At 47.0% G+C, this 12627-nt stretch overlaps 1 protein-coding gene across 1 annotated transcript; it reads right to left on the bottom strand.

The window, feature by feature from the left end:
- Window positions 1–1215: 1215 nt before the first annotated feature.
- LOC136631938 (FXYD domain-containing ion transport regulator 6-like) lies at window positions 1216–12200 on the bottom strand. Its single transcript, XM_066606430.1, has 7 exons — window positions 12151–12200; window positions 6524–6572; window positions 4161–4206; window positions 3687–3719; window positions 3142–3216; window positions 1582–1625; window positions 1216–1467 (listed from the first exon to the last, which is right to left on the bottom strand). The coding sequence occupies exons 2-7, from the start codon at window positions 6560–6562 to the stop codon at window positions 1450–1452; spliced, it is 255 nt and encodes an 84-aa protein (XP_066462527.1). The 5' UTR covers window positions 6563–6572; window positions 12151–12200; the 3' UTR covers window positions 1216–1449.
- Between the last annotated feature and the right edge of the window lie 427 nt (window positions 12201–12627).

The raw sequence follows: 12627 nt of genomic DNA on the forward strand, positions 1-12627 counted from the left end.
GCCAGTTGTGAATTCACCTAATAGTTGCCTTGTCAATCCCATATTTGGTCATTTTTTCAATAAGTATGGTATGAGATACTTTGTCAAATGCTTTACTAAGGTCAAGATATACTATAGCCACCGCATTTCCCTGATCAACCTAGTCAGTGATACTATCATAGAAAGAAATGAGATTTGTCTGGCATGACTTGTTTGTTACAAACCCACGCTGGTTCTGGTTATTTACTCCATTCTTATCCAAGTACTTGGTTACCTGCTGTTTAATAATTTGTTCAAAGATCTTTCCTGGTATAGAAGTCAGGCTCACAGGCCTGTAGTTTCTTGGATCCACCTTCTTCCATTTTTTGAAGACAGGGACAACATTTGCCCTTTTCCAATCTTCTTGGACATCTCCTGTTCTCCGGGAATTTTCAAAGATTATGGCAGGTGGTTCAGCAATTACCTCTGCTACTTCCTTTAGTATCCTAGGATGTAATTCATCTCGACCTTGAGACTTGAATTCATGTAAGTTAGCTAAGTGTTCCCTTACCATCTCTCTGCTTATGGATAGCATGCATTCTTTTATCCCCCCAATAGCATAGGGAAGATTAGTCATGTCTGACATTCTTTGGCGCAACTTACATTGCACAGCACACGAACACCCGAACCGTGTGCTCTGCCATGGGTGGGAGACCGCACATCTATATACTCTATTATTTTGCACAACTCACACAAAAATAGAACATGCTACAATTTGTTCACATACATAATATGCGCATTTAAAAAAAAAACAAAAAACAGGCTTACGTTCATTTGAGTGAGCACTTGCTGTCATCTCTTTTTTAAGAGTATCACTAATGACCACCAGGTGGCTCTCCGGGCTACTGTCTTTTTGTAATTTTTTTCTGTGGCGATATGACTATATACCACTGGGTGGCCCTACAGGCTTTACTATCATTTATTTAGTAGCAGTACGACTGGTGTCCACCAGGTGGTTCTGCATGCTTTATTTTGGAGCAGTACCACTGATGACCACCGGGTGTCACTGCACAAGTAATTGTTCCTGTATCAGACGAACACTGATGAGCCTCCTGCCAGCTTTTCCACATCTGACTGGTTATTCGGGGATACATCTCAGCCAAATGTTTGCCAATTGCAGCTCGTTCTGTGTGTTTTTCCATAGGATTTTCTATAGAGAAAAAATGCGCCAGAAGGAAACGAAACCGAAAACACAACTGGAGAACGAAGGAAATTCTTGGTGTATTTTACAAAATAGAGAAAAAACGCCACAAAAAGACCTTGTGATGGCAGCAGTGCGGTGCGAAAGTTCTCACGCCTCCGGCGCAGTAAATAAGTCTGCATGGAATGTAATCCGCTAATGAAGTCCTCTGCGTGTCGGCCGGTAACATAAACACCCCGTACAGACACCGGTCCTGCCACAGGCCTCATATCCGAGGATCGGAGGCGTCTTCAGGGGTCACTTGTCACCTGTGAAGAGGAAGAAGATTTAGTCCTGAATGACGCTGAGAAGCTTCTACTGGAAGGCGGCTGCTGAAGACTTTACAATCTTATCTTATACAGGGGGGGGGGGGGGTCACTTACTTTACACATTTCCTTTTTCTTCCTGTGTAATACTTTAGAATCACCTGAAAAGCAAATAGCACATGAGATGAGTCAATGGAAGCCGACCGTCAAGCCATACTTCCGCTGTAGCACAGCGGAGGTATCGCATAATTATGTGTCCCTGCCCACCGCCGGCCGCGTCATTCCGCACTGCCGGTGCGTCACGTGCTGTACTACGCATGCCCGCTGGCTTGCTAGGCGGGACGCGCACAGCGGATCTGGAGACGTGAGTATGGGGTCGCTGCAATATCCCGCTGGCGGAGTCCGTCATGGCCGTGGACATGAGGCCTTACTGTGTGCATATAGTGTGTTTACATGGTACATAATGTATGTAGTATATATGTAATATATGTGTAGTGTACTTTCTGTATGTATTGGTCAAGCAATAAAATTAGGGAAACTTGAGCAAAATCGGATAGGGTCATCCTGAAACAATTTTTTGCAAAAATCGGTGGTGGTGGCTCAGTGGTTAGCACTGTTGCCTTATGGCGCTGGGGTCCTACGTACAAATCTCATCAAGGACAACATTTACATGGATTTTGAAAAACTCCACACAGATGTTGCCATTGGACAGATTTGAACCTAGAACTGCAGTGCTGCAAAACAGCTAACAACGGAGCCACCACACTTCTTCATTGTCATACTCCCTTCTCCAGAGGAGAGGAAAAAGAATAAACACAAGGAGAATATACAAACTCTATGCAGATGTTGCCCACAGACAGACAGGAACCTAGAACCTCAGTGCTACAAGGCCACAGTGCTAGCTGCTGAGCCACCAAGCTTCTTTCTGCTGCAACTTCCTTCTCTAGGAGAGGAGCATAAGAAGAAAAAGGTCTCATTCCCCTTCTCACTCTCCTCCTCCTTTCTTCTACTCCTCCTAAGAAGAAGGAAGAGCAAGCACAGTGGCCCAGTCATTCGCAGTACTGGGGTCCTAGGTTCAAATGTGACCAAGGACAACATCTGCCTGGAGTTTGTATGTTCTCTTTACGTTTCTCCTTCTTCTCCTCGTCCAGAGATGGAAGAACATGGTGGCTCAGTCGTTAGCACTGCTGCTTTGCGTTTCTGAGGTTTTAGATTGAAATCTGTCCAAGGACAACATCTGTATAGAGTTTTTATCATCTCTTTGTGCTTATTCCTCTTGTTCAACTCCTCCTCTGGAGAAGCAAGACAGTTGTGGTGGCTCAGTTGTTAGCATTGTTGCCTCGCAGTGCTGGAGTTCTAGGTTCAAAACTGTCCAAGGGCAACATCTATATGGAGTTTTTTAAATTCTTGATTAGATGTTGTTCTTGATTAGATTTGTACCTAGAAGCCCAACACTGCAGGCAAGAGTGCCAACCACTGAGCCACAATCATAGAAGAAGCTCCGTGAACCTGATTATCGACTTTGACAGAAATTGGGATCAGGTCGTCCCCATTTACGATTATTTTTGGAAAATCAAGTTGTCATTCCCGTCCCGAATAGTCCAATAATGGCTCATCACTAGTATGTAGCATGTATGTTGTATGATTAGGCACCCGACCACACCTAACATTACTTACTCAGCAGGACAATAATCCCCATCATCAGCATGACCCCAGCGAAGATCAGACCTCCCATGCGGAGAACGCCATAATCTGAGGAGAAAGCAGGATCCTTCATTATTACACTGCAGACCCCGATAACACCACTGCTTACCACTACTCAGCGCTAACGATGGGGGCGGAGCTCGAGTCACAGTTATGGCGCAGTCTAACGAGTCTGTCTGTATCTTGGAGGCTTTTGTGAGAAAGAACGTCTACAGACCACAAGTAAGCGGTGGTGTCTGGTCATTCAGACCTCCGAACCCTTGGTGGCTGCTGTCACTTACGTCATTGTGCTCATACACCGTCACGATGAGTAATATCCAAGCTTTGCCTCAACCAACACCACCCTGTATCTAAATATCTTGGGCAAGGTAAGATGGCATATTGGCATTTCCCCCACACATATATGCCCCGGACCATCTCCCCTCCTACGGTCCGTCCCTGCCTTCTACACGCAGCGGGATCAGTGACCAGTAGTTATATCGCTTCTAATAGACTTGTACCATAGCAAAATGACTCACCATAGTGAAAATGATCGTGTTCTGCCGCACAACCTGCAGAGGGAGATAGTGAGTCAGGGGATGAGCCTGGATATGTATCATACAGAAAGTGAGCTCACAGCCATCAGTCTCCTCCTGCTGGGACCCCCAATGATCAACAGTGAAGAAAGTTGGCAATAAGTGTTAAATCTCCCTGCAGCACCCCTTCAGGGGAAATTAAGTATTGCACGGTGTCTATTGAAATCAATGAAGAGTGAGAAATGCTCTTTATAGCTGCTCTTTACTCCAAGAGGCGAGGATTCCCACTATTAACTCCAACCAACCCTAACCAGTTATTCACTAATTGGGTGTATGGAAAGGGGGTTGCTATACTGGAGGACCCCTTTAAAGATCAAACAGGATACAATCAGAAATAAAGATCTGCAGTTCCACCGATGACTACAAGATGGCGCTAGATGGACATCATAATTGTACATTTTATGCTTATACTTCTACCTGTACACAGAGCTGCAGTGATCATCACCAGACCGCAGAGGGCGCTCTGAAACCAGGAAGAGAGAGGTTAATGCACAATCTAATATTTACCCACAATGTACACTAAATGGCCACTTTATTAGAGACCCCCTCTCATCTCACAGCAAATTGAGCCTCCTTTCGCCTTCCGAACCGTAACAATTCATCGTGGCATCCAGCAGGTATCAGAGGAACCAGAGTGCGTCCAGAAAACCTTTCCCGCGCCATTACTGCACCCCCACCAGCCTGACAGTAAGGGGTCATTGATTCACGCTGCTGGCGCCAAATTATGACCTCCCATCCGCATGGGGCAACACAAATCTGGATCCATCTGACCAGGTGATGTGTTTCCGCTGCTCAGTGGCACAATTTTTGCGCTCTTTTGTCTGCTGGAGTCTCGCCTTGGCCAATGGCGCAGAAAGTGTCCGCCTGGGGTTATAGGCCACCCGTGCTAAGGAGCAATGAGTTGTGCATTTGGACACATTAGTCGGAGCCCCAGCGTTGTATTCATCTGCTACTGACTGTGCAGCGCCTGTTGGTCAGAATGATTCCTGACATCCTCCTCTGACCCCTTTTGGTGACATATAGTTTCCATCCACAGGACCCCCTTTCGCTGGATGTTTTTTTCTCGATCACGCCATTCTCAGTATACCGTTACATGAGCAAACCCCACAAGGCTGGCAGCGAAGCCCCCGCTAGTCCAGCACCGATGACCCTGCCTCGTTGGATGTCGCTCAGATTGCTGAAATTGATCCACGGAGAACTTGTCCTGTGATTTTATGTGGCACTCCGGGGGCTAATTTCCATACAGGGAAGCACCAATCATGAGACGGTCGGGAGCTGTAATAAAGGGGTCGTTCAGAGCATAATGGGAGGGTGCGTTCCCCTGAAGCAATCGCTGTGTGCAGAAAGATCTGGCTGCCTTCACTGTGTTAAGTAGTTAATCACTTGCATGGTTAATGGGCGCACGGATCGCCTAAAACTGTGCAGCCAACAATCACGCTCAGTTAGCACTTAAGTCACTAGTGAGCGCCATCTCAGCGGTGCGGCAGACTCTTCTGTACGATGATGTGCCTTCCCCTTTTCACCCTGGGGTGACACAACAGTTGGGGTCACCGCTGGATTGTTGGGGGATAAGTCGCCGCGGCTCCTTTTATTTTCCCTCAGCATCCCGCAGCTTCCATGACTTGCAGCATTGCTATCGCACTCGCCGTCAGGTTGCAGAGCTGCATTTCTTTAGCCCAGTCTTTCATACAGAAAACTACCTGCTGCTGCCAGTAGGAGGCGCTCTATAAGTAGCTTCAGGTCTCATTTAGATGTCAGAGTGTTGTGGGCATGCTCTATGACTAGGGAGGGGTAACTGTGAACGTCATCTATAGACTTCTATAGAAGAGTGTTAAGGACATGCTGTGACTTGTGCAGGGTCGGGGAAAGAGGTGAGCTGTGACAGCACCCATTGATTTTTATGGTAGAGTGTTGTGGGCATGCTGTGTGCTGTGCAGAAAGGGGGAGGAGGTGAACTTTAACCATTGCTTATAGATTTCTATGGAGGAGTGTTGTGGGCATGACTTATGCATGGAGGGGGACAAGGTGAGTTGTGATCATCACCTATAGACTTCAGTTGGAGAGTGTTGTGGGCATGTTTTGTGACTTGTGGAGGGAATTGAAGGAGGTGAGCTGTGAGTATTGTGGGCATGCTCTGTGATCTGTGCAAGGAGGGGGATGAGGTGAGCCGTGACATCACCTACAGACTGCTTTGTGAAAGTGTTGTGGATATGCTGTTTGACTTGTGACCATCACCTATATACTTCTATGTGAGCGTATTGTGGGCATGCTCTGTGGCCTGTGCAGGAAGGGGGAGGAGGTGAGCTGTGGCATCACATATAGTGAATGGTGGATCCTGTGTCACTTTTCAGTGTTATCCTGCCTGCGATGACAATGAGATGACGGCCGTATAGGTTTCTCTACAGAACAGTCAGGCTATTATTCGGCTCTGTGGTCAGTGTGAGAACTGCAGGACTTTTTAATTTTTTTAAAATAACAATGAGAATGTAAAAAATAACACAAAAAATTCTTTAAAAAATATGTTTAACGTAAAAACGTGATTTATAGAAGAGGTCATTTTCTGGTGGCACATTCCTCTTTAGATGTTCTCTACTTACAATTAGTATGGGTATGTAGTGACAGGCAGCATTACCTTAGTAACCTGCCCAACAGGTACCACAAGTCCCAGAAACCAGCCTGTCACCTAGAGGCAGAGGAGGCGCAGCTAGGGGTGTATTAATGATAACAGATGGAGAATACATAATGAATCCATATATATATATAAAGGTGAAAGCCCTTACTTCCCGATGTCGTACAAACATGACATTTGGCAGGAGCATTCTATAGGTGCTAAAAAGGAAAAGTAAAGGGGTCACAACTCGATAATTCAATGCTAGGTGCAAAAGTATTGGCCCCCCTATGTAATGTACCTAATCTAATTCTCTAACTTCCCGGTCTCATACAAACATGAAACTTGGCACGACCATTCTTATGGTCCTAAATAGGAAAAGTAAGGGTGCCTTCACACTGGCGATAAAATCGCACGACTTCCCAGTACTGTGAGGCTGCGAGAAATCGCAAATATATGAAGCCAATGGCTTTAAATGGCTCCATGCGCATGTGCGATGTTTTAATGCTTGCAATGCCGCATTAAAACAAAATCAAGGCAGGTCCATTCTTTTTGTAATCTCACCATATTGTTTCCAGCCGTCATTGAATGGCAGCTGAGCGGTGCCTCTGATTGGTCACAGCGCTCAGCCAATCAGAGGCAGTGCCGGGTACCTGCTAGAAGTCGCAGTCCCGCCAGAGATGACGGCTCTTCCAAGGTGATGCATTAATATATATATTTTTTTTCTACAGTTCACGAATTATTTTTTTTTGGAGGGGGCGGCTTATTTTTCAAGCCACCCCCCACCCCCAAAAACATCCTTGCCATAGGGAGTCCCCTGCCACTGCTGTTACAGCAGTGGCAGAGGATCGCGAGCATCCCACATTGATTTCAATGCCGCTGGCACTGCTGCCACCAGCCCCATTGGAAACAACAGGAGAAGATCACTATCTCCTGCTGTGGCTGTGACAGCCACAGTAGGAGATATCTTCAGCCCTGCTTGGATTTGAGGCTGTTTCCCTGTGGAAATGCCTCTGATCCAGGGCTTCAGAAGGATTGAAAAAGCGATATCGGGGTGTCAATCACATCCCGATATTGCTCTCGCCAGTGTGCAGGAGCCTTAAAGGGGTCGCCACTCGATTATTCAATGCTAAGTGAAAAGGAATTGGCACCCCTATGTAATGTAACTTCCCGGTGTTGTACAAGTGTGAAATTTGGTACGACCATTCCTTAGGTCCTAAATAGGAAAGGTAAAGGGGTCACAACTCGATTATTCAATTCTATGTGCAATGGTATTGGCACCCCTATGCATGAACATTCTTTAGGTCCTAAATGAGGAGAGTGGGAGGGGTGGCAAATTCTGCAAAGGGACATCGGTACATGCAGTCTGAGGAGAATCTAACGCTCCTCTATACTTACACATATTTTATTCCTCGATTACTCTAAAATAACCTTGACTTCATAAAATTTTCCATGCAAACAACATGTAAACACCTGCATCAAATTAACTCAGGCGAAGGCGGGTATATCAGCTAGTTATATTCTAAGACATTCCTAAAGGACCCCAATTAGCAATCTGCCATTATCCTATCCCCCAAGTGTCAATGCATCATTATCCTGTCCCCCAAGTGTCAGCGTGTCATTATCCTGTCCCCCAAGTGTCAGTGTGTCATTATCCCGTCCTCCAAGTGTCAATGTATCATTATCCCGTCCCCAAGTGCCAGTGTGTCATTATCCTGTCCCCCAAGTATTAGTGTGTCATTATCCTCTCCCCCAAGTGTCAGCGTGTCATTATCCTGTCCTCCAAGTGTCAGCTTGTCATTATCCTGTCCCCCAAGTATCAGCGTGTCATTATCCCGTCCTCCAAGTATCAGTGTGTCATTATCCCATCCCCCAATTGTCAGCGTGTCATTATCCTGTCCCCCAAGTGTCAGTGTGCCATTACCCCGTCAACGAAGTATTAGTATGTCATTATCCTGTCCCCCAAGTGTCAGTGTGTCATTATCCTGTCCTCCAAGTATCAGAGTGTCATTATCACGACCCCAAGTGTCAGCATGTTATTATCCCATCCCCCAAGTGTCAGCGTGTCATTATCCCATCCCCCAAGTGTCAGCGTGTCATTATCCCATCCCCCAAGTGTCAGTGTGTCAATATCCTGTCCCCTAAGTGTCAATGTATCATTATCCTGTACCCCAAGTGTCAGTGTGTCATTATGCTGTCCCCCAAGTGTCAGTGTGTCATTATCCTGTCCCCCAAGTGTCATTGTGTCATTATCCTATCCCCCAAGTGTCAGTGTGTCATTATCATGTCCCCCAAGTGTCAGTGTGCCATTATCATGTCCCCCAAGTGACAGTGTGTCATTATCCTGTCCCCCAAGTATCATTGTGTCATTATCCTGTACCCCAAGTGTCAGTGTGTCATTATCATGTCCCCCAAGTGTCAGTGTGTCATTATCCTGTACCCGAATTGTCAGCGTGTCATTATCCTGTCCCCTAAGTGTCAGTGTGACATTATCCTGTACCCCAAGTGTCAGCGGGTCATTATCCCATCCCCCAAGTGTCAATGTGTCATTATCCTGTACCCCAAGTGTCAGCGTGTCATTATCCTGTACCCCAAGTGTCAGTGGGTCATTATCCAGTCCCCCAAGTATCAGCGTGTCATTATCCTGTACCCCAAGTGTCAGTGGGTCATTATCCAGTCCCCCAAGTATCAGTGTGTCATTATCCTGTACCCCAAGTGTCAGTGTGTCATTATCATGTCCCCCAAGTGTCAGTGTGTCATTATCCTGTACCCGAATTGTCAGCGTGTCATTATCCTGTCCCCTAAGTGTCAGTGTGACATTATCCTGTACCCCAAGTGTCAGCGGGTCATTATCCCATCCCCCAAGTGTCAATGTGTCATTATCCTGTACCCCAAGTGTCAGCGTGTCATTATCCTGTACCCCAAGTGTCAGTGGGTCATTATCCAGTCCCCCAAGTGTCAGCGTGTCATTATCCTGTCCCCCAAGTGTCAGCGTGTCATCATCCTGTCCAACAAGTATTAGCGTGTCATTATCCTGCCCCCAAGTGTCAGTGTGTCATTATGCTGTCCCCCAAGTTTCAGTCTGTCATTATGCTGCCCCCCAAGTGTCAGTGTGTCATCATCCTGTCCACCAAGTGTCAGCGTGTCATTATCCTGTCCCCAAGTGTCAGTGTGTCATTATCCTGTCCCCAAGTGTCAGTGTGTCATTATCCTGTCCCCAAGTGTCAGCGTGTCATTATCCTGTCCCCAAGTGTCAGTGTGTCATTATCCTGTCCCCCAAGTGTCATTGTGTCATTATCCTGTCCCCAAGTGTCAGTGTGTCATTATCCTGTCGCCCAAGTGTCAGCGTGTCATTATCCCATCCCCCAAGTGTCAGTGTGTCATTGTCCCATCCCCCAAGTGTCAGTGTGTCATTTTCCTGTCCCCTAAGTGTCAATGTATCATTATCCTGTACCCCAAGTGTCAGTGTGTCATTATGCTGTCTCCCAAGTGTCAGTGTGTCATTATCCTGTACCCCAAGTGTCAGTGTGCCATTATCATATCCCCCAAGTGACAGTGTGTCATTATCCTGTACCCCAAGTGTCAGTGTGTCATTATCCTGTACCCCAAGTGTCAGTGTGCCATTATCATGTCCCCCAAGAGACAGTGTGTCATTATCCTGTACCCCAAGTGTCAGTGTGCCATTATCATGTCCCCCAAGTGACAGTGTGTCATTATCCTGTACCACAAGTGTCAGTGTGTCATTATCCTGTACCCCAAGTGTCAGTGTGCCATTATCATGTCCCCCCAAGTGACAGTGTGTCATTATCCTGTACCCCAAGTGTCAGTGTGCCATTATTATATCCCCCAAGTGACAGTGTGTCATTATCCTGTACCCCAAGTGTCAGTGTGTCATTATCATGTCCCCCAAGTGTCAGTGTGTCATTATCCTGTATCCAAAGTGTTAGCGTGTCATTATCCTGTCCCCTAAGTGTCAGTGCGTCATTATCCTGTCCCCGAAGTGTCAGTGTGTCATTATCCTGTCCCCTAAGTGTCAGTGTGTCATTATCCTGTACCCCAAGTGTCAGTGTGTCATTATCCTGTACCCCAAGTGTCAGTGTGTCATTATCCTGTCCTCCAAGTGTCAGTGTGCCATTATCATGTCCCCCAAGTGACAGTGTGTCATTATCCTGTACCCCAAGTGTCAGTGTGTCATTATCATGTCCCCCAAGTGTCAGTGTGTCATTATCCTGTATCCAAAGTGTTAGCGTGTCATTATCCTGTCCCCCAAGTGTCAGTGTGTCATTATCCTGTACCCCAAGTGTCAGTGGTCATTATCCAGTCCCCCAAGTATCAGCGTGTCATGATCCTGTCCCCCAAGTGTCAGTGTGTCATTATCCTGTCCCCCAAGTGTCAGTGTGTCATTATCTTGTCCCCCAAGTGTCAGCGTGTCATTATCAAGTTCCCTAAAGTGTCAGCGTGTCATTATCCCATCCCCCAAGCGTCAGCGTGTCATTGTCCTGTCCCCCAAGTGTCAGTGTGTCATTATGCTGTCCCCCAAGTGTCAGTCTGTCATTATGCTGTCCCCCAAGTGTCAGTGTGTCATTATCCTGTCCCCCAAGTGTCAGCATGTCATTATCCTGTCCCCAAGTGTCAGTGTGTCATTATCCTGTCCCCCAAGTATCAGCGTGTTATTATCCTGTCCCCCAAGTATTAGTGTGTCATTATCATGTCCCCCAAGTGTCAGCGTGTCATTATCCTGTCCCCAAGTGTCAGCGTGTCATTATCCTGCCCCCCAAGTGTCAGTGTGTCATTATCCCATCCCCCAAGTATCAGTGTGTCTTTATCTAGTCCCCCCAAATATCAGCGTGTCCTTATCCTGTCCCCCAAGTGTCAGTGTGTCATTATCCCGTCCTCCAAGTGTCAGTGTGTCATTATCCCGTCCCCCAAGTGTCAGTGTATCATTACCCTGTACCCCAAGTGTCAGTGTGTCATTACCCTGTACCCCAAGTGTCAGTGTGTCATTATCCTGTCCCCCAAGTGTCAGTGTGCCATTATCCTGTCCCCCAAGTGTCAGCGTGTCATTATCCTGTCCCTCAAGTGTCAGCGTGTCATTATCCTGTCCCCCAAGTGTCAGCGTGTCATTATCCTGTCCCCCAAGTGTCAGTGTGTCATTACCCCGTCCCCCAAGTGTCAGTGTGCCATTACCCCGTCCCCGAAGTATTAGTATGTCATTATCCTGTCCCCCTAGTGTCAGCGTGTCATTATCCTGTCCCCCTAGTGTCAGCGTGTCATTATCCTGTACCCCAAGTATTAGTGTGTCACTATCCTGTCCCCCAAGTGTCAGTGTGTCATTATCCTGTCCCCCAAGTATCAGTGTGTCATTATCCCGTCCCCCAAGTGTCAGTGTGTCATTATCCTGTCCCCCAAGTGTCAGTGTGTCATTATCCTGTCCCCCAAGTATCAGTGTGTCATTATCCTGTCCCCCAAGTGTCAGTATGTCATTATCCTGTCCCCAAGTATCAGCGTGTCATTATCCTGTCCCCCAGGTGTCAGCGTGTCATTATCCCGTCCTCCAAGTGTCAGTGTGTCATTATCCTGTCCCCCAAGTGTCAGTGTGTCATTATCCTGTCCCCCAAGTGTCAGTGTGTCATTATCCTGTCCCCCAAGTATCAGTGTGTCATTATCCTGTCCCCAAGTGTCAGTATGTCATTATCCTGTCCCCAAGTATCAGTGTGTCATTATCCTGTACCCCAAGTGTCAGCGTGTCATTATCCTCTCCCCCAAGTATCAGCGTGTCATTGTCCATAATTCTCTTACCTTGCCAGACATGACTGCGGCTTCTGCCAGTGGCGGTGCAGGATGAGGCTCTGATCCGTCCGTCCTTGGACATTTATAAGTTTTCATTGTTTTTACTCCAAACACTCCACTGGACAGAACAAGTCAGAACGGAGACCGGAGGGGGAAAACAAGCAGCAGAGTGTCATCAGATCCCATATGTAGAGCCCCTCATCCCAGGCTGATATTATGATGTCACCGCAGGACATCGTGGCTACAAGAAGTGACATCATTTCCACCTCTATTAATACGGCAGATCCTTTGAACAAGTTTGTCGCGTGTGTGAACTGGCCCTGCGTGCGCCAAAAGTCCAGTACCATGTGCAGACACACACGCATATGTGCCAAAACCAACCCCATTTATGCGCAAATACGGTGAGCATTTTTGCGCATACGCTCCTGTGATGAAGCCCTGAATGTCAGGAATCTCCACACTAAACAGTATAAATGACAGGAGATT

Source organism: Eleutherodactylus coqui, chromosome 6 (genome assembly GCF_035609145.1).
Source record: "Eleutherodactylus coqui strain aEleCoq1 chromosome 6, aEleCoq1.hap1, whole genome shotgun sequence".
Lineage (NCBI taxonomy): Eukaryota > Metazoa > Chordata > Amphibia > Anura > Eleutherodactylidae > Eleutherodactylus > Eleutherodactylus coqui.

What these genes read in the sequence shown, in the direction of transcription:
- LOC136631938 (XM_066606430.1), bottom strand. Translation starts at nt 6,562, where the DNA reads ATGCTCCTGCCAAATGTCATGTTTGTACGACATCGGGAA. An exon ending in TGTTTGTACGACATCGGGAA is followed by an intron (nt 4,207 to 6,523) that starts GTAAGGGCTTTC and finishes TCCTGGTTTCAG; the next exon opens with AGCGCCCTCTGCGGTCTGGT. An exon ending in GGGGATTATTGTCCTGCTGA is followed by an intron (nt 1,626 to 3,141) that starts GTAAGTAATGTT and finishes TTTGCTTTTCAG; the next exon opens with GTGATTCTAAAGTATTACAC.